Below are 22646 nucleotides of genomic sequence, written 5' to 3'. Positions count from 1 at the left end.
ACACAGGAACCGACTACATAAACGAGACCTAAGGACCAGAAATGTAAAAGCATTTAAAATATTAGGAAGAGACGGAAAGGAATGTAAATAAAAATGGTAAGAGTGACAATAAAAACAATTAAAATGTGTAGAGATTAATAAATCAGCATAAGAAAATTAAAATTCTAGACAATAAAAGTTATTAATGATAATCATGATAATGATAATAGTCTGGTAAAACCGACAGATTGCATTATCACTTTGCATTGACAAGGCCACAAACATAATCAAGGACAGTTCCCACCCTGGCAACAAACCTTTTGCAGAAGTTCAAGGAGCAAAACAGTCTTTTTTTTAAACTTTTTTTTCTCTTTCCTCCAACTTCAGTGCAATATTCCATTAATTATTTATTGTTTTAAATTGATAATTTTGTTTTTATGGTGTTGGTTTATGTCCCATGATTGTCTGTTTTTAAAGCAGCACTGTTTATCAGAAGTGCCATTTTAATTTTGTTGTACTGACCGTACAATGACAATAAATGCATTCTATTCTATTCCTTCTTGTAAAATTGATATCAGCATTTTCCATTTCCTCAACAACTCTGAATAAACAAAATACATTTCCTGAATTGTTGATGAGGAAAGACAAATTCAATATTCAATTTCTTTTCTTTGTCTTAAATAAAGCAATATGAAAAAGCATGCAAAATTAAAAAGGTACTTTTTATTTTAAGAATGACAAAAAAAAATCTTTCATTCTCCTCGACTTAAGTCCAGAGGCATATCCTCGGAAAGGTCACTTTTCATGAAGATAACCCCTCGGTGAAGGAAGAGTCTGGTCACTCTGGAATAATTTCCCTTGAAGCACAAAAAATACATCAGTGATTTCATTTTATTTTTGACTTCCTGCACTAAAGAGATAACATTTCAACATATCCTACCTTGGTGAAGGAGAGTCTGGTTTCTCTGGAACAATTGCACTTAAACACACACACAAAAAAAACAATTAGTCCATTTTTCTTTTAAACACATCAAAGACATGACTAAAACATATCCTACCTTTGTCCTTCTTTACTAAAGTCCAGAGGCATATCCTTGGATAGGTCACTTTTCATGGAGACAACGCTTGGTGAAGGAGAGTCTGGTCTGTCTAGAATGATTGCCCTTCATCACAAAATTATTTCAGTTACTGCATATTCTTTTACTTCCTGCACCAAAAAGATGACATTACAACATATCCTACCCTTGTCCTTCCTTATTGAAGTCCAGAGGCATATCCTTGGATAGGTCACTTTTCATGGAGACAACACTTGGTGAAGGAGAGTCTGGTCTCTCTGGAACAATTGCACTTCAACACAAAAAATTATCAGTGATATTTTTTCTTTTTAAACACATCAAAGACATGACTAAAACATATCCTACCCTTGTCCTTCCTTATTGAAGTCCAGAGGCATATCCTTGGATAGGTCACTTTTCATGGAGACAACGCTTGGTGAAGGAGAGTCTGGTCTCTCTGCAACAATTGCACTACAACACAAAATTATTTCAGTTACTGCATATTCTTTTTGACTTCCTGCACCAAAGACATGACTAAAACATATCCTACCTTTGTCCTTCTTTACTAAAATCCAGAGGCATATCCTTGGATAGGTCACTTTTCATGGAGACATTGCTTGGTGAAGGAGAGTCTGGTCTGCCTAGAATGATTGCCCTTCATCACAAAAATATATCAGTTACTGCATATTCTTTTACTTCCTGCACCAAAAAGATGACATTACAACATATCCTACCTTTGTCCTTCCTTCTTGAAGTCCAGAGGCATATCCTTGGATAGGTCACTTTTCATGGAGACAATGCTTGGTGAAGGAGAGTCTGGTCTCTCTGCAACAATTGCACTACAACACAAAATTATTTCAGTTACTGCATATTCTTTTTGACTTCCTGCATCAAAGAGATAACTACAACATATCCTACCTTTGTACTTCTTTACTAAAGTCCAGAGGCATATCCTTGGATAGGTCACTTTTCATGGAGACAACACTTGGGGATGGAGAGTCTGGTCTCTCTGGAACAATTGCGCTTCAACACAAAAAAAATTATCAGTGACATTTTTTCTTTTTAAACACATCAAAGACATGACTAAAACATATCCTACCCTTGTCCTTCCTTATTGAAGTCCAGAGGCATATCCTTGGATAGGTCACTTTTCATGGAGACAACGCTTGGTGAAGGAGAGTCTGGTCTGTCTAGAATGATTGCCCTTCATCACAAAAAAAAAATCAGTTACTGCATATTCTTTTACTTCCTGCACCAAAAAGATGACATTACAACATATCCTACCCTTGTCCTTCCTTCTTGAAGTCCAGAGGCATATCCTTGGATAGGTTACTTATCATGGAGACAACACTTGGTGAGGGAGAGTTCTGTCTCCTATGAACAGGTGGTCTATAATATAAAATATAGTCAGTAATTTTGATATGTTAGTTAGGTTACTCTTTATGTCATGAATTCTGAATGAAGAAGAATCCTGGCTTTATGCACCAGTGTTATTTCAAAAGACACATCGCACTGGTTCCATTTACTTCTTAAAACCTCTTATTGAAGAATAATAATGATAAATTATACCCAGATTCTTCTTGACTGAAGTTTACAGGATTATCTTTAGATCCGTTTCTTTCCCTTTGAGGTCCTGCGGATTTCTCCAGCATTTCTGAGGGTGCTGGAGTGTTTTGCACCATTCTTTGGGGACCTTTCTTTTTAATCCTGGTGGTTGCTGCACGGTTGTACCTCACTTCTGGAGCTCTTTTCAAGTTGCATTTTTGAGGGACTGTGAATTTTGCAACTTTGGCTTCTGCTTTTTCCTCCTGCTCTGGCAGTTGAGGCATGAGTTCACTCCATGGTATAGAGGTTTTATCTGTCTCACACAAAGTTACACAGCCCCACTTAAACCAAAAGCCTGGATAAACTGGTTCTGTGAATTTGGCTCTGAAGGTGTGTATAGGGCTCAGCTCTCCTGAAGTATCACTGCAATAAGTCAGAGTGCCAGCTTCCCAGTCCAGAAGCACTGCTATCTTCTGGGAAAACGGCTGTTTAATATGTATGGATGTTGTCCCATGTATGGCAGTGTATCCATCCTTTGAGCAGAGCAGACTCCAGGACATGTCATTGCATCCCATACCACTCTTGCGGTCCCATTTCCTTCCCACTTCTTTATAAGCCACTGCAATGCCGACAGTCCCTTTCCACTCCACCTCCCAGTAGCAGAGACCCTTCAGGCCCTCTTCACAAAACACCTGAGACCTCTTGAACCTTTCCTCATTTTCTTCTCGTTGCACCTTTTCCTTCACCTTCCTCACAGTCTTCACCATCCTGTTTCCTTCAGACAGAACGAGTCTCTTGCTTGCAGTATTTTCATCAAGTTTCAGACATCCATCATCTGACAGAGCAATCATAAAGGTGAATTTATACATTGTTTTGAAATTAAAATCCATTAAAAGATTATATTGTCAAATTTGGACATAAGAACTAAAATATCAAATCAAAGCATGACAAGAAAGGCTCATTATCAAGCCTAATTTATTATCCATTTGTTCAAGAGCTTATAGTGTCCTGGAGTGATTTATTGTTAGCTATCCATTCTAAAATAAAATACTTACATTTTTTCATTCCTGGCTTTAAGCGATGCTCTCCAAAGTAGTCAAAGCTGTAAGAAAAAAAAAGTTTTCATAATGTACAGTTTGTAAAACTGTAGCCATGCAATGCCAAGTTCAAAATGACACGTTTATGTAGGAAATAAAGGATACAAAGAACCCTAAAATCTTTTGATGTTGTAAAATGTTTTCACTCTTCTACCTACCTGCTTCAGCATGAGTATATGATAGGGGGAAAAGGTTTCTTGTTGTCTGAATGCTAGCATGCAATGGCTGCTAGTGGAGCAATTAGCTTGGACTTAGCCAAAGCTGCACTTTTGTCAGAACTAGACATTTCTTTATTAAATCAAGCGCAGAAAGCAACAGTGAAAGCTTTCCCTGACAGAAAAGGTGCTTTCACTCTTCTGCTGACCTGCTTCTGCATAAGTACGTCATAGTTAGAGGGAAAGGGTTAGTAGTTGCGAGTGGTTGTATACAAGGCCTGCTAGTGGAGTATAGCTTGGACTTCACCACGGCAACGGTTTTGTCTGAACTCCACAACGTGTTTTTACTGAGACAAGCGCAGAGAGCAACACAGACAGCTTTCCGTGACAAAAGAAATGTTTTTGCTCTACTCCCAGTGTGTCAGCAATCATTACGGTGGGCTTGTCCAGGAGTGCCAGGCCTTGCTGCTGTGGTAGCTGTTAGCTCAGACATTGCTGTAGTTTGCTAGGAACTGGCCCACATTTCTTGTAAAAACCAGAACAGAGGGCCACACTAAAAGATTGTCTTGGCAGAGATGTTTTTGTGCATGTTCTGTATGTTTCCCCTTCCTGCACAAAACACCATTGATTCAATGGAGGATATTTTCTCCTCCCCGTGTGTGTGTGTGTGTGAAGCTGGAGTGGAGGGAGGATGACATTGCTCAGCACTCCATTTCTGAGCTCTGCTCTGATTGGCCCATCATGAATGTGACAGGCAGAACGTTCATCCAATCACTTTCCTGAAAAGTCCTGCCCTTCCCAAATGTTTTCTATGGGGGCCTGCAATTCTCAACCCACATACATAAGGGACAGCACAATTTTGTCAAGATGACTAAAACTAGTCTAAAATGCAATGTAGTTTTCATTGGACATTCAAAATCCATGATGTTTCTCCACTGTGGGTAAATCTGTAAAAAAAATAATGCATCTGTAGCTATTCTGCCTCTCAGCTGTAGAAAGCAGGGACCCCAGGTTTAGAAGAGTGCATAGAAAACACTACCATGATTTGGTACCAGATTCAGGCAAGAAAATAAAAGGGAAAATCCTCCACCTCAAAAGATCGCTCTGAAGCAGCAGTGCTGTGGGATTCTGTGTCACTTTCTGGCAAGGGGACGTCTCCTGCCTCAGCTGGAAAACCTCATCCTTTTCCCCTCCCTCCTCTTAGTAAAAAACAGCTCACTTTGTGTGATTTTTTTTTTATTACTGAAGGGGGCAGAGTTAGCTTTAAGCTGGGGTTTCACATACACTTTATGGGAAGGTTTTCACCCCTACCCTTCACCAGTCGGTTTTAAGGGGAAGGGGTAAAGGAAGGGGAAGGGATAAGGGGAAGGATTAAGGGGTGGAAACGGGATTGGCCCTTAGCCTTTGGATTAACTTCCTTTTAGTTTTAGTCACATTTTAATCATTTCTACCCTTTATAGTTCTAGTATAGTTTTAGTCAACAAAACTCGAAATCATTTTAGTCTTTACTTTAAGTCCAAGCATTTATTCTCTTGCCCAATTATGGTACCAAACCATGATAGTGTGTTCTCTGCACTCTGCCAAACCTGGGACCTCTGCTGCCTTCAGCTGGGAAGAAGAAGAGATACGAATGCATTATATTTTAACAGTTTACCCACAGTGGAGCAATGTTATGGATCTATATGTCTGATGCAAACTAAATTACATTTTTAGTCTTGTTTGATGATGCTGACACTTTTGCGCCCTGAGTCTGCAGGACAGCCTGAATTTGTGTGGAAGTTGACTGAGGATTATCCACCATTCCAACTATCCTGCGTGGCATTCTTTTGTCAATTTTTCTCTTCCGTCCACGTCCAGGGAGATTAGCAACAGTTGGGTTATAAACTATAATACACACAGTGGACAAAGGAAGTTCAAGAACTCAGGAGATGGTCTTATAACCTTGAGATTGTTCATATTTTTCCAAAATTTTGCTTCTCAAGTCCTCAGACAATTCTTGGCTCTTCTTTCTCTTTTCCATGCTTGGTGTGACACACACAGGCACACAACACAAAGGTTGAGTCCACTTTTATACATTCTAACTGGCTTCAGGTGTGATTTTTATATTGCCAACACCTGTTACTGAAACAGGTGAGTTTAAATGAGCATCACATGCTTGAAATAAAATGTTTACCAACAGTTTTAAAAGGGTGCCAATAATTTTGTCCGGCCCATTTTTGAGTTTTGTGTAGAATTCTGTCAATTTTGGCTTTTGTCTTCTGTTTTTTCTTTTTTTGTGTTGTTCCAATGCAAATAAATGAAATAAACATGTGTATACCAAAAACATTTGGAATTGCAACAATTCCTGGGAGAAATGGTATATTTTCAGGAAAAATTCCAGGGGTACAAATACTTTTGTTCATGACTGTATATATCTATGTATAAATATATATACAGTGCTTAACAAATTTATAAGACCACCCATCATTTTTTGTCTCAGAGACCATCCAGCATCATGAAGTGCTTAATGTGGAGTCTTTCATTTTCAGTGAGCTTTCCACGTTTTACCATTTTGAACAGGAATGAGGAATTTCAAAATGAACTCACCCAAATATGAGCCGGCTCACTGGGCCTCTCTGACAAGTCAGAAATGAATCAAGCATAACATTCAACCACTAAAACTCGTTTTTCTGTTCAGGAATGCAAGCTAATACTATAATTTGACATATTAATCAAAAAATAATAATTTGCTTTACTATTTTTTCAGGGTTTTTTTGTAAATCAGTAAATTTGAAAATTCATGGATAACAATAATAATTATATTTTAGCATTAAAAACATCATTTGAGTTAAAGAGCTTCTACATATTGGTGTATTAACCATTGCAGAAACATAAAAAAAAAATATATATATATTTTTTTTTTTTGGACGTGTGATTAATGCACACATCTTTTGTATGGCCCTCTGCCCCTCTGCATGCACATTTTGTATGACCCTCTGCTACTCCGTAGCATGCAAGATCAGGAAGCGGTGCAGTAGTGGCATCAGGGTGGCTTTGGGAGCAGAGATGGAAAGAGAAAAAGGTCTTTCAAATGGCAAGTTTAGCTTTAAAGTTATGCATGGTTCTTTCGACAAGTTATTTGCAGTTACTGTCGTTGTGAACTGAGTTACCACCGGAGTACAGTGAGTCTCAAATACCACTTGCTGGCCAAGCACACCACCGATGTGGAGAGCCCCCCTCTGCCCAGTCAGAGGCAGGCAAGGCTAAATTGTTTAACGTGGATACGCCTTAACAACTCTACCAGCAACAGGCTTACAACGGCGATTGCTAAATGGGTGGCTACTGCTTGCAGGCCCATTAATATAGTCGAGAACGAGGGTCTGCTTGAAATAATTCACACTGCATCCAACAACCGCACTCATGAACTTCCTTCGAGAGCCACTGTTGTGACGAAAACACACAACTTGTATGAGGACAAGAGATCACAGTTACCCTGGGGTCACTGCACATTCTGACATTTATGCACATTTATTTTGACCTAGAGTGGCAGCTTCAGTTGCATGCTTTGACTGTTAGACAGTCTCCTGTAAGACAGGAGAGGCACTTTGCCGACGGGTGCACCGAGCACTTCATGCAGGTAGCCAAACAATGGAGCGCTGAAAGTAAAGGCAGCTCACTGACCCCAGACAGTGCCCACAACATAGTTGTTGCAGCCAGGCAGCTCCCATTTGAAATATGCCTTGTGTTGCACACATCCTCCACCGAGCCATCACAGTTTCTCTTCAGAATAGCCTGTCTGACAACGCATTGGCAAAATGCAAAAAGGTAGTGGGGGATTTCAAGCACAGCCCATCAGATGCAGCTGAGCTCAAACAACAGCAAATTGCACATCCGCTTAAGAAGGAGTCACTCACACAGGACATGTCAATGATCTAGAACAGTACCCTGGAGATGATCAGATGAAATCAAGGACCACTGAGAGATGCACTGGCCCAACATGCAAGCAATATCATGGTGTCTACATCAGGTGAGCTGGAGAAACTGAAGAATTTGGAGTCTGTGCTGGAGCATTGCAGGTAACTCTTGTTTATTATTTGTTTGTTTCCTAATCAGAGTAGGTTTGTGTCAGAAGTTCTAAGTGTATTTTTGTGTGTGCAAAGAGGAGATGGGTGGGCAAAAGAGGATAAGCGAGAAGGGCTTGTGTGTATGTTTATATGAGTAAAAGAGAAAAAGGGGGAGAGAGTCTATGTTTATATGCATGAAAGAGTGAGTGAGAGAGTGTGTGTAGTTAAAAGAGAAAGAGGGACAGAGTCTGTGTTCATCTGAGTGAGAGGGGAAGAGAGTGTGTGTTTATCTGAGTGAGAGAGGGAGAGAGTGTGTGTTCATCTCAGTCAGAGAAAGGGAGAGAGTGTGTGTTCATCTAAGTGAGAGAGGGAGAGAGTGTGTGGTCATTTGAGTGACAGCGGGAGAGTGTGTGGTCATTTAAGGGAGAGAGTGTGTTTATCTGAAAGAGAGAGGAAGAGGGTGTGTATTCATCTGAGTGAGAGAGGGAGAGAGTGTGTGTTCATCTGAGTGAGAGAGGGAGAGAGTGTGTGTTCATCTGAGTGAGAGAGGGAGAGAGTGTGTATTCATCTAAGTGAGAGAAGGAGAAAGTGTGGGTTAATTTGGGTGAAAGAGATAGAGAAGGAGCTCACTGTCAAGTATGTGACTGTAGCCTTGATGCAGGTCCCTAATTGAACTGATTCTTTTCCCCCTCTGTTATTGTAGATACATAACTGAACTCCTGGGGGGAGAGAATTTTGTGTCCTGCTCTGTGGTGCTGCCAGAACTGTGTTATCTGTTGCGTGTGATGGAGGTGTCTGATTAAATTCAAGGAGACCTTCACAATAGACATGGAGAAACACAAAAAGAAAATGAACATCTCATGGCTGAGGGTTGCAATAGCACTTGATCCTAGGTTTAAGGACCTTAAGTGTCTGAGCAGGCCCAACAGGGCTGAGGTGTGGCATTCGATCATCACCTTGCTCAGACGGGGGGGGCCTGCACAGCCCAACCAACCAGCACATCTGAGCCACCTATGAAGAGGTCTGCTCTTATGCTTGCCCTAGAGTCTTCATTTGATGAAGAGGAGGACTGTATTGAAGAATGTGTGGAGCGCTACAGAGCAGAGCCGACTATTGACATGGAGGACTGCCCCCAGCAGTGGTGGTCTGAACATGAAGGGGCACACAGTGAGATGACATCACAGGCTATAAAATTACTTATAAAATTACTCATTAATGATTGGTCCTCAAAGTCATATAGTACGGCAGGATCGACATGTCCGATTGGTCCTTAAAGCCATGTGACACGGACAAGCAGGTAAGGCATGTTTGATTGGTCTTCAAATTCACATGATACAGACTGGCAGTAAAGCCAAAACAGTCTGGAAGAGAGGGAGGCAGGAGGCAGGAGGCAGACGGCGGAGAAGCGGTGGTGAGATGTATTTTATAGTACTCATTTGGTATTGATACTTTGCTAAAGGGATCGATACCAAAAGAGTACTTGGTAAATATCCATATATATCGATACTTTAGTATCAATACTCCCACCACTACTTGGCACAGCTGGCATCATATGAAGCTCTCTGTCAGGATGGATGGATCCAGAGTGATTTTAAAGGAGTGACAGAGCCACAGGCTTGTCTTCACTGCTTATTTTCATTGTAGAATGATACAATTTTATTGTATGTATAAAATTGTATACAGTTAGCTTTGTTAGACGTTAATGGAGGGCTGTAATTTAGGCTGTATTGGTTTTGTTTTCACTTACTAAGAATATCATCTGGTTACATGATGATTTTAGAGATGTAACAAACATTTTATATGTTGTGCCACAAGTTTTTGTTCTGTGCTACAAAATTGTCAATCTCTGCAGCACAAGTGCTATGGGCAAAAAAAGTTAACATACAGCTCTGTGTGCAGACTGATAGCAGAGGTAACTGAGTGTGTTGGAGGATAAGGAGGATGTCAAGTGTCAATAGAACAAAGTAGATACAGTAAACCAGTGGTTATTGACCTTTTTTTGTCATGATCCAGATTTTGTGTTTTTGTCGTCTGAGTTTTTAGTTTTTTTCTAATTTCTAGAGGTTTTTTTGTTTTTGTTGTACCTTTTGAAGTTTAACTTTGTAGTCTCTTATGTTTTAGGGTTTTGACATCCTTCTATAGTTTGAGCTCCAAGTGTTTTATTTTTGTGTGTTGCCTTCTTTGAGTTAAATAGTTTTTTCCCCCCAGGTCTTAGTTTCTAGTATCTAGTGTTATTTTGTAATCCTTGTCCTTCCCTGTGTTTGTATATGTTTCTTGGTTCTCTTGTTGAGATTCCTGTATTATTTTGTAGTTGCCTTCCCTTGTGTGTGTGATTCCGGTTTTTCTTCCTGCCTCAGTTTCCCTCCATTTTAATTGTCCTCACCAGTTCACCTGTGTGTCTTGTTTGTTACACCTGTCTCACTGCTTGTAATCACTCCCTGTGTATTTAGGTTCTGTGTTTTCTCTCTATCCATTGTCTGATTGTCATGTCTTTCCCTGCTCCCTGTGTCTGTAAGTTTGGATTTCCCTGTGCTCAATGTTATAAGACTTTTGAATGTCTTGGTTTGTTTTTGCATTTTTTTGTTCTCATTTGAAGAAGACTTTTGCTGCTTCTTTGTTTGATTTAAGTTTTAGTTCGAGTATACTGCATTAGGGTCCATCTTTTGTTTTTGCATTTTTGATAAACGTGACATTATTTGCCCAAGGCAACCTCAAGATCACGCTAAAATACTTAGGGCCAAACAAATCCATATTCATGCAAAAATAGCCTCTATAAAACAAGTGACACTTACTTAAGTTGTATATTTGTAGTAATAACATATGGTCGTTCATATTCCCATAGAACACCTAGACAAGCCTCAAGGCACACAATTGAAAACCACTGCAGTAAAATAATTCACTCTAAATGAAAAGACCAGAGTGAAATCTAAAAAAATATTATATATATACTTACATTTATAAATATAGCCATTTACAGTGTTATACTGTAAATCTGCCTGTAATCCAGTCCTACTAATGTTGTCTGTGTATGTGGTTTATTTGGATTAATTAACCACAGAACCTGTAATTAGATTCATTTATTTCAAAGCACAACAAACCATTTATTAGTTACATTAACACACCGCTCCTCCTCTTTACCTACCAGAGTGTCTTCAGGCTTCTCTTTGGATCTTCAGCTATAGCAGAGAGCAACCTTTCCCCTTCAGCTCCTGGATGGTTGTAACTCAGATCTAGATGTTTCAGGGTTGAGGCTGTGTTGAACTCTAGAGCTGAGGCCAGGAATGAGCAGCCTTTCTCTGTCACCTGACAACCTGACAGTCTGGAGACCCCAAACAAACAGACATTCAGATTAGAGTTGTGTGGTTCTATTAGACTGCTGAAATGTAGTTTCACACAAAGTATAGATTGCACCCACTAATGGCACCAAAGGGTGGCAACTAAGCATAGATTTAGCCCGCACTACTACTAGCCATGTGGCTAATCAGTGACTTTGCTCCAGGATCACATTAGACATGATAACAACAGTGAGTGAGTGAACATTTGCACATTCTGTGGATTACACACCATCCTTTTGTTTAATTTACAACGCTTCAGTGGGTCAAAAGTGTGCAATCTTTTTTAGGAATCAGGTCCCTGGTGCACGTTTGAAAAATTTGCAATCCTTTAAAAAAACACTGGATTATCTTGCACAACCTTTTCTAGTTTAAAACTCCCCTGCCTTGTCAATGTCAAAGTTTGGTAATGAAAGTGTAAAATGTAATGAGAATTTCTGTATTTATTTTGGCCTTTTTGAAAACAAAATCGTGTCACTGGATGCATTAAAAAGTTCAATATAATTGGATAAGCCTTTTTTGGACTGTGCTGTTAGGACAACATGATTTTTTTAAAGCTGTGTTAATCATTATTCTCTGCATCATTGGCCATTTTAGACCCTCATCATTAACTTATTGAGTGCCATTGATATATGTATACGTCATTTAACAGCCAACGCTTGAGTGCCATTGACGTTTATATACGTCAGTGTTTTTTTGGATGCTGGCACAAGGGGGCGCTCTCACGCTCCCTGTGAGTAATTTTGGGGCTTCTGGGATACGTAGTCAGAACACGGAAGAGACGGTAGATCAAAGCCACTAAGATCAGAGCATGAAGTAGAGATACAGGGATGGAGGTAATCTAAGCTAAAAGCACAAAATGCCCCCCAAAAAACTGAGGGATCAAGTGGCCAGTTTCGCCAGCAGACGCTGAAAGAAACTTTTGCCCTCAACATACAAAGAATATAGATGGAGTATTAATCAAACAATATTTAGACACACTGCACACACTGGCTTGCATGAGAAATCGGTAACTCACTGAAACCGACAGCAAATCCAGGCATCAGCGTGTTCATTCATCTGCCTCAGCCAACCAAGAGGCTAAAAAATGCTGCCAGGTCTCCCCCTGTGCATCGGAGAGAAAAGGCATCCACCAGCCAGCTTGATATACACAGCGATGACACTTCAGAGAAGGACTTTTCCGACCCTGACTCTGAGGAATGGCTGCCGAGTGAGCGGAGTGGATCTTGTTCTCCATCCCAGAGCGATGGAGGTAAGTTAACATTACGAACCCAATTATTATTCAGCCAAATTTATTGAATGAAACCATAACTTATGGGTTTACTCATGTAATTTCAGAAGCAGACTTGAGAGAAGAGCAAGCCCCATGCAGTTCTGCATCACTGTCTGTTGGCAGAAATAGAGGTAAGAACAAAAAAATTCTATTTTTATAGATAACATATTATATATTATATAATATATAATATATAGTATTATATATTATATTACTTCTATAATTTACAGGCAGTGCCAGGGGACATGCAAGCAGGAGAGGACGTGGGCGTATCAGGGGTCCTGTGGCGGCCGTCAAGTTGTATTGTGTTGTATTTATTTTTATTTGTTTTACAATAAAATAACATTTGTAATACCATTTTCAGATGTCTTTTATGTCATTGAAGGCAAAATTATAACATCCAAATCATTTTTTTGCTTGACAGACTCTCTTTCACAAAAATGCATTTTCTCAGCTTTTTAGAAAACAAGTGGTCTTTTTGGTGAAACTAGCCTCTATTCAACTTCAGATAAATCAAGAATGGAACAAGGTGCAAACAAACGTCTTTTCCATGATGAAATAGAGAGTTTCTTCTTTCATTTGAGCTATTCTGTGTTTTCAGAGTCATAGTACAAAATATTCTGTGGGTCTTGAAAGATGACTCAAAATGGCCAAAAACGCTGGCACAAGCCACTTCCCATTTTATAAAAGGGCTGGCACTCAATGAGTTAAAGACCCTGTAAAGTGAAATCCATGATTTGTGTCTTAACACACTAGATATGTTGGAATATGGTTGCTGTAAACATGTGTAAACACTGAGATCTACAAGTGACTGGATTTTGGATTTAGACCGTCTGACACCATGGTTACTTCACCAGACCTGGGTTCAGTAGGCCATGTTAACTATACAGAGCCCAGTGAAGAGAGGAAGAAAGAGGTTCACAGTGGAGAGTTATTGCTCACAGAATATAATCTGGAGCCTGTTTAGAGTTAAGTACTTGAAACCCAGCCTTTGTAACTCATACAAGCCCCTACAGCAGAGTTCCCCAATTAGTTTTTCCTATATAGAGTATGGCTTAATTAGCTACTTTAGACAGAGGATTTATTTGCAAGTAATCTAAACAGTTCAGTCATAAATATGTTGTCCTTGTATCAGGTGGCAATTTTTACACCTTTTTAACATTTTTAAGACCTACTAATGCTGAATTTACAAGACTGGAATATTCCTTATAAACATTCATTCAGCAAAACTGTTCATGGCTTTAAAATGGCAACCTGTTGACAACAATATCTGATCAGACCCTGAGATTATTTCACCCGACCTAGGATCAGTGCAGAGTCCAGAAAGAGAGAAATAGGAGGATCCTGCTGAGATGTTTCCCTGACTGCTGCTCTATTACTGCTCAAAGAGCTATAAACCCTCACCTTCTGAGTGAAAACTTGACTTATAAGCACTTGTCTGAGCCACAACAGTCGTTCTTCTGCATGTCCGTTCTCTCCGAGTCCCTCTGACATCCCTGTGCGCGTCATGAAGTGGCGCATCTCCGTGGGTAATTATGTCTTTTAGCGCTGCACCAAGACCAAAAGTGTCAATCTCTCATGTCATAGGACAGCCTGTGTCCAGATTAGGATTAAATTTTCAGTTATAAACAATGTTTTATCATTATGAGTGGAATTTTTACCATTTTTTGATGAGACCTGGAGTCAAATACGCATAGAATTTCTAAACTATGTCCTGTTTGAACGTTAATGATCAAGAACATAATTGCAAGTCCTGTTGATGTAAAATTAAAATAAAAGTAAATAATGTAGTTGATTTTAGTTTGGCATTACAGATTCTTTATAATGAGGGATTAAATCAGGCTGGCATTGAACTGAATCACTAAAGTGAGATACGATGTCTGCATTTAGAGCTGATGGACAATTACGCAGGTAAAGTATTTGCCATCATGAGAGCAGCTGAGGCAAAAACCTCTTAATTTCATTAAGGTCTGAGATGCAGAAAACTAGTCAGAGGTGTGGGCAGGGCTGGACTCTATGAGAGTCCGTGCAGCTGCGCAGGGTGGTAATATTCTTTATCTTCAAAAAAGAATCAATATTAAATTACACAAAATAAAAACTTCTCCTCCAGTCTTAAAAGTCATACAGTTTGTAACAGCCTCTTTTTGGGCAGCGTGTTTGCAGGGCTGAGGTGATGAAGCAGTCTGCTGTGCGTCTTTTTACGATGCTCCTTTCCTTTGTCAAGTAAAATTGAATCATTCCCTGTTTGAGGATACCATAGTAAGAACGCCCTTTACCCTGAATAAAAGATAACATAGAGTCTGTATTAGGAGAAATCAGAAAGCTAACTGCTGCAAGCTGTTTTTGAATGTAATAGATATTAAGGAATGAAATGTTTTAATCATTGTATGAGATGTATTAAAAAAGTTAAGGCATGTTTTAACATGTCCTGTTCAAAAAGTGCCAATTCACCATGAGTCTGCTTAACTGTGTGCAGGGGGAGATGCTTGAGTGTAAAAAGAGGAAGTTAAGGATCATAAGAAAATCTGTTAGAAATGAATAATTCATGGATAAGGATTAAACTATCAGCAATTGATTGGATAAGACATGCGCTAATGTGGACTGATTGGCCAGAAAATGTGCTAATATGTAGATGGTTGTATGAGACAAACCATCAGTAAAAAAACAGGAGAACAGAATAAAATCCAATCCGTCGTGGCAACGGAGAACTTTAATCCATGAGATTATCATATCAGCACAAGATTTTTACCTTTAATCAATCAGTAGGTATTTTGTTCCATCTAGTGCAGGGCTGTCCACTTTGGGGCCCGCAGGCCAATATTGGCCCACGGGTGATTATTTTTGGCCGGCTGCCCATGTTTGACTTTTTGATGCCCCACCCCCACTGAAAGTTTAAAAAGAGTTGGGAACATGAATACTTTTTAACTAAAATTGATTTCAAGGCGGTATGCCTCATTAGTATTTGTGCCATATGGATGTTCAGTAAGTTCATGCTGCAAAACACAATAAAGAATAGTGTTATCTATTTTCAAAATTACTTCGTATGAGTTTTTGTTTTGCAAAATTATGCTATAGGCAGTGCTTTAAGTGGAACAAAATAAGAGCCGGTACTCTCTTCTCACACAATCCCAGAACTAATTTGGGCGGTATAGAGCAAAAATCATATCTTAGTAGTAATTTAGCTGAATTGCAATACATGATTTATATTTGAATATTTTTAATCTACAAAGAAATAACAAAAACTGTCACCTCTGAGTCAATCCACATGGATCATATTTCCCGCTGTCACTTTTATTAACAGAAAGATGATCATTGTCAACATGGACATGAAAAATTAATAAAAATAAACTACATGTTTGTGGGGAAGACACAGTATTAAACGATAAAGCTCCTTAAATAAAATAAGAAAAATGAAATGTTATTTCTCCACTAGATTCAGCATTTGAAACAGATAATTTTGCGGTCAGGAAGCCTATTAGTGTTAGAGATAGTAGTCCTTATATAGTCCTAATATTCCTGACTTTCTCTTCATGACTCCTTACACCCTCCACTGTCCTGTCCTCTCCAAATAAAGGCAACAAGCCCTTAAATAAATCTTTAAAAAAACCTATGAAATAACAACTTAAACAATAACAAATAAATATATATATATATATATATATATATATATATATATACATACTGTAGCCTATGTAAAAAGTAAAAAGGCTCTTTGATAAAATAGAAATATAAAATGCAGTGAGTTTAATAGTTGGTCTTTGTCACCAAATGTAGAGTTTAATCAGCCCCTCTCCTCACTGACACCCTGAGTCTCTGCTCCGTCTGTGAGCGCTCTTTGTCACCGTATATCCAGGCTTTTTGTCTTTCTCAGTGAGTCAGCTGCTCTTTAAGCAAAACTACAGCACTTGATCCTTTCACTAACAGTCTGTTTGGTCATTTTGAACACTGTTATTGAACAGTGTTAGTGTTGATGTCTCGTTCAGCGGCAGTACGAACAGGTGTCAGTGGACCAAGCTCCTTGGCGGAGGCGGCACTGCGCTCACGTGCTGCGTCATTGTCCAGGAGAGGTGAACGATTTAATCTCTGGTTTCCTTTTAACAGTGGCAGGTTAGTTCACCTGAATTCGCGTACAGATAAAAACGTCACAGTACACAGCGGGAAGAGCGCCGTGCGCCACATAATGCATCTATTTAGATACTGTCAAGTCTGTCATGAATCATCAACTTAAGCTGTCAGCTGTGGAGAGGGCAGGAGAGCGTACCAGTACTTGCCGGTAAGCTGGAAGAAGTCCCGGTACACCAAGGGGCAAAATTTAGAAGTGTCAGTACTGCGTACTGTTACATACTGGCCCACTTAAAGCACTGGCTATAGGCATATTTAATTTCATGCACTGCAACATGAATGTTTAGTTTTGGCCTGTGACCCTCCACCCGGATTCATTTTTGGCCCTTCACTGAAAAGAATTTGGGCACCCCTGATCTGGTGCTTTTTAGAACGATCAGTGGTAGTTGGAACAGCTTGTGATATATTAAACATGAGATTAAAAGAAAAACAAAATAATTGGCTTAATGAAAAGCGAAACGGAAAACAGTCTAATATCTGACTTGAAAAATTGAAAATAAATACAACAAAATATGCTAATTTAAATCTGTTCTTTATAGACCAGTGTGTCATATTTGTGATTTGTGAAAAGTGCCGTAATGTTTTTAATAAAAGGCTGATGCAGTAGTTATTCATGACTCATGTTCAACAGTGAAGGATTACAGACTAGCCCACGTAAACGGGGGGGGGGGGTGACAACAAAGCCTGAGCAGAGCGCTTAAAAACACATCTGTCATCTGTGTCCTCTACTTCTGTTGGTCCATGTATAGCCTTTAATATCTTCCCCTGCTTTTTAAAAATAGACTGGTGATGAAGAGAGACAGAAAAGCGCAGTTGGTCTTGCTGCTCTGCCTCTCTTTCAGCCAGAGCTGGGAGACAGCTTTTCTTTTTCATGTATTTTAATATGCCAGTGGTTTAATAGTGGTTTGAAAACAGTTATGAGCATTATTGCCACCAAGGCTGGCAGGGAAATACTTGAAACATTTCTTTTCTTTTAATTTTTGAATGGTTCGGATGCATCTGTCTTGTGACTGCGTGAACTGAACCATGACCCACGGGACAAAAACCATTACACCCCTACAGTTCTCAATATAAAAAGGTGCCATGTGTGTGTCTCAAAAAAAGAACTGTTCATTCTTTATTTGTTTTCTTTCAAGAATTAAAAACAAGAAAAGAAACTGATCTTTTGATTAAAAAAATAAATAAATGAATAAATGAAAAACCCAATTCAATATCAGTTGAATACTAATATATAAAATTAATAATATTATTTTTCCGTTAATGTAAGGTTTTGCGTACTTACTTGAGAGTCTCCAGTTTACAGTGTAAACTCTTTAGGCCATCAGCAATGAACTTCACTCCTGAATCTAGCAGATCATTGTGGCTTAGGTCCAACTCTGTGAGATTACAGGATGCAGAGCTGAGGATTGATGATGAGAGACCATTGCAAGACTTCTCAGTGAGCTCACACCAACTCAGCCTGTGAAAACAGTAGGAATCATAAACTGTACCAAAAGAATTTGTGGCAAAAGTCAACACATCTGTCATGCAATTTCATCAGAGATGAGTCCTCATTTCCATCAACATCTATATCTTCAAAAAAGGAAGGAGAGAAGTTAAGTTTAATGTTAACAAACAACTGTAGAACAAAGTCCACAAAGAGGCAGAACTAAACGAACAAAGACGGCATCCAATATCTAGTTACTGTCAGGAGCAGGCCTTGACATTTACACCCGCCAGCTAGCTGAACTTATCAGTGTCACAACTTATGCTTCACTCTGACTGTGCTTGTCTGTTAGCTGTTATGATTTAGGATTGTTACAGAGACAGGCCTGCTGGCACATAAAGGCTCAAATTTCCCTCCAAAATAACCGAGAAAGTGGATGGTCTCTTCATCCATTCATGTGCTTTTAATCAGCACAAAGGGCTTTGATGCTGTATGACACCTAAACGCGACACACACATACTAGTATACGGACACACATTCACACTGACATGTTGGTAATGTAGACTGAAGGCTTCTATATGTTTAGGAAAAATGTTTCAGAATGTTGGAGGCTAAACTCAGACCTGAACTTTCTTCTTCTGCTTTAAAGCGTCTCTCTATCCACGGAGGATCAGCACGTCAGCGCGGTTTGTGTGTGTGCGCGTGCTCCAGCTGTGAGTCTCTGTCGCTCGTGCAAGCCAGTGTGTGCAGTGTGTCTAAATATTGTTTGATTAATACTCCATCTATATTCTTTGTATGTTGAGGGCGATAAAACCTCTGCAAATGCGCGCACAATTTAAACGTTATTAAAACCTCTGATACGTTTGTATAATGATTTGCCATATTTATAATCATCCGATATAAAAGATGAGAGAAACTCCAAAACTTTAAATCAGTTCCCTGAGGCAGTGAGAAAACAGAAGCAGAAGGATAAAAGTTTCACGCACCAAATGTAAGTCATCTATTATTTGTAGATCTATATTATAGATATCCTTTTTATTTATAATTAACAGATAAAAAGACAATAGGAATATGAAACCTTCTTGAAGGATTATTAAACAGTTTATCAGTTTTATTTTTAGTTTAAACTTAATGTCCATAAAGAGAACAAGAATCATGTGTTTTTGTTGTCAGTTATAGTACTTCAAATAAAGAAAATTGACATAGGCAAGAACGTCTCAACAGCAGGTCATACCAGGACAAGTGTAGAAGATCACAGTATATATGCTGCCTCGATCTGGCCAATAAGAAGAGTGTTTTTTCTCCAGTGTCTCACTCACGGTCTCTATCACTGAAGTATGACACATGTCTACAATGTGCTGTTTCAGATGTACAGGTAGAAGTGATTTATTAAGAGGAGAGCTTAAATTGATTAGCTTGATGAGGGAAAACAGAGGATTTGTTTCTTCTCGTACCAGACGTGCACAATGTGGCATATCACATAGAGTTTTTTTAAGATAACATTTTGGCTATTAGAAATGCTGAGTGGCTAGTAACTTTGAAAAACCACTAGCCATGGTGGCAGTTGAAAAGTTAATGTCAATCCCTGTATGTAAGGTATAAAAATGAAATAAGCTGCTATGATAAGCTGTTGTTGGGGGGACTGTTGTGTGCAGATGTCTACTGTGTCATCGTCCAGTGAAAGTTATTTCTCAGATATTTACTGCGTAAAATTACTTTGGGATTAGTTATGATTGATTTATTAAGTTTATGGTGTATTTTAAAGGCCTCTAATTGGAAGTCTGCTACTGCTTTATAAATAACAGTAGTTATTACAAGTGACAATTTAGTCTTATTGTTAATTATTTTGGACTACTGTGGCAGTGGATTATTGCTCTGAGTGGATTTTTGCTAACTTAACAGAGCAAGTTGATTGTATTGTGATTATACATTTTTCTAATTTGAATAATCCTGCCTCCATTCCTACAGCTGAGTTAGGTTTTTGATGTAGTACTTTGTTTTTTCAAGATAACCATAATATGAGAAACAGGATTAAATGTAATGTAAACTATGCTTTAAATAAAACACAAGTTAAGACCATAAATAATTTAATATTAGAGGTTATCATGACTGTAGCCTGTTTTGCTTGTTGAGTGTAACAGATTGCGGTATGTTCGTGGATCATCTAATGGATTAGGAACCTCTCCATCATAGGTTGGCAGACTAGGGGCCCCCAAACACCATCTTGCATAGGGCCCAAACAAAGCTAGAAATGGCCCTGACTCTCAGAACCCTTTGGTGCTGCAGGTAGACACTATCCAGGTACAGAGAGAGAAAATAAGGAGCTTTTGGCGATGTGTAGCACTGCCCCTCAATTTTGGGTAAGTGATATACGTCTGTCTACTAGACTTAGGTTTTTGTTTTAATGATTAAATAGCGGGAGTTCCATGCATTGTTAAAGCTACAAAATCCTATTCTATTGAAATGTTCCTTAATAAATATGGTTATTAAATTAGTAATGAAATAAATAAATGCCATAATAAACAGCTGCATGAGTTCAGCCTGGAGTAAACATCTATGTCCCTGAGATCGCCTCACATCCATTCAGTAGGCCTAGATTTAGTCAGGTAAGGAATTACCTGCAAAGTAAAACATTTAAAGTGGATTACATAGGTGTTACTAAAATATACATAATCCTTGCAATAAAACAGGCATTGTGGGCTTAAAAAACAAAAAATATAACTGAAACAACATTTTATAAATAAGATAGATAATAAAACTGTATCTATAAAATATTTCTGTTGTATTATTTTCAGTGTCATTTCTTTTGACTGATGGTTATTTTAATATTTTAAAATGTAGGTAGTGACAAACTTGTGCAATTATTGTTACATTTTATTTTCATTAAATTATGTATTTTACTGGCAATTTCAATGAGTCACATAGCTTTTCATACAAAATGGAAAGTGTATGAAAACCATTAATTCTTTAGTTTTAGTGCAGGCTGTTTTGAGAGTCTACATACATAGCTGAATCTAAATAATATTAAGCATTCACAGCAAGTATCGGTATCAGATCAGTATCGGCAATACCAGCTTGAATTTTACTTGGTATTGGATCGGAAGGGAAATCAGTGGTATTGCACATCACTATTGGAAGTCTCTCTTTTATCATACCTGTGGGTGTAAAATAACAAAGTATAAATACCTCATGGCTGTACTAAGTGGATTATCTAAGAGCTTAAAAAGTACATCTTCAGACTGATCTATACTTATCAGGAGTGTATTTCAGTCTGAAGCTACAGAACAAGCATTCATGCTACCTGAGGGACAGAGAGCTGGAAATCAGTGTATACTGAAGAAGATTTACTGCAAGCATCCTGCCTGTCACTGTGTCCTTGGTAAGAATTTAAGATATGAAAGCATTTCCAGAAATAAAAAAAATTTGCAGGTTCATACAAAAGGCAGAAATCCAGAACATCTGGGTTGAAACAAAACACATGCTCTGTTCTCACGCTTTATCAACCCAAACACAGTAAAGGGTCCACATTTCTAACAGTTGAGTGTGTCACAGTTAACTGTTAGAAATGTTTGGGTTTAAATGTTCTTGTTATCAATCCATTTAAGGAGATCCGACTCTTTTCTGGTCTGATTTGTAGATCACTTTGGCCAGATTCATTCTTTTAAAGCACCATATTTACATCAAAATAGACATCCATTTAATGTTAAAAATTAAACACTGACTTTTTATTGTTTATAAAATAATAGATGAGTTGAATGTGTTATAATAAGTTACTATGTGGGAAACATAATCAGCTGTTTTAACACTCGTTACTGTAATACATAATACAATAAAAATAGAGAAGTTTAAAGTTTTACTCTCTTCAGCTAATGTCTTTTTAACTCCTGTAGAAGTTTTCTATTCCTGACTCCTGTCTGCCTTTCTTTCACCGCCCTGCTGATTGATCACTTATTAAGATTTATGATGTTTTTGCTCAATTAAGTATTAATATACAGTAAATCTATGATATTTCCTGCAATGTGACAGGTATCATGTTTAATAAAGTTTTGATATTGAAATCATACATTAGGGTGTATAACCATGAACAAATTTATAAGTGGAATGTTAGTAAAATGATAGTTTATCTTGCTAGGTAGAAAAAGAGAGTATTCATATAGACAGCATTGATGCGCAGGAGAAAAGTTAAGTTCTGTGTTGAATCCTTTCACATCTGCAGATAGAAGCCTAAAGTCTACACCACCAACATGTGAGCTTGTGTTTGTCTGTAAGTGGCATTAGTGTTTGTGTTGCTGTGTGAATGACATAAAGCCTTAAAGTATCTGTTCAATGATGCACAACGAACAACTGTGCAGTAAAACACCTTCAAGGAAACAGTGACGGCCACCCCTAAGGTCTGGTCTTACCCACTGGGTCCTGGACACCCAGTATGCAGTGAGTTCGATCTGGCACAGGAAAGCATGCCATGTGCCCATAGAAATGCTTTTAAGTTTTTGTTTTTTGTAATTATCCTACCTTAGAACAACAAGTGATATTTAGCTGTTGTGCTAATTCTAGCATATTTACATTGATGTGTAATGTAGATATGCTGATCAATGTGAGCTGCCCAAATTAAACAAATA

At 38.5% G+C, this 22646-nt stretch overlaps 1 protein-coding gene across 3 annotated transcripts in view; it reads right to left on the bottom strand.

The window, feature by feature from the left end:
* Window positions 1-434: 434 nt before the first annotated feature.
* LOC121517726 overlaps window positions 435-22646 on the bottom strand; it is a 46154-nt gene continuing 23942 nt past the window's right edge. The window contains exons 5-18 of one of the 3 annotated variants that reach the window (XM_041799716.1): window positions 17884-18060; window positions 11017-11193; window positions 3635-3681; window positions 2604-3414; window positions 2319-2423; window positions 2134-2238; window positions 1953-2057; window positions 1769-1873; window positions 1585-1689; window positions 1401-1505; window positions 1222-1326; window positions 1038-1142; window positions 920-958; window positions 435-836 (exon numbers count right to left, since the gene is read on the bottom strand). In XM_041799716.1, the coding sequence (XP_041655650.1) occupies window positions 818-836; window positions 920-958; window positions 1038-1142; window positions 1222-1326; window positions 1401-1505; window positions 1585-1689; window positions 1769-1873; window positions 1953-2057; window positions 2134-2238; window positions 2319-2423; window positions 2604-3414; window positions 3635-3681; window positions 11017-11193; window positions 17884-18060 (2110 nt within the window). In that variant the 3' untranslated portion in view covers window positions 435-817. The remainder of the gene's footprint in view (window positions 837-919; window positions 959-1037; window positions 1143-1221; window positions 1327-1400; window positions 1506-1584; window positions 1690-1768; window positions 1874-1952; window positions 2058-2133; window positions 2239-2318; window positions 2424-2603; window positions 3415-3634; window positions 3682-11016; window positions 11194-17883; window positions 18061-22646) is intronic. The other 2 variants (XM_041799718.1, XM_041799717.1) reach the window with 2 other exon arrangements.

The sequence above is a fragment of the Cheilinus undulatus genome, linkage group 11 (assembly GCF_018320785.1).
Source record: "Cheilinus undulatus linkage group 11, ASM1832078v1, whole genome shotgun sequence".
NCBI classification, from domain to species: domain Eukaryota; kingdom Metazoa; phylum Chordata; class Actinopteri; order Labriformes; family Labridae; genus Cheilinus; species Cheilinus undulatus.
Note: the sequence above shows the minus strand (reverse complement) of the source record. Positions and strands in the feature narration are given on the sequence as shown.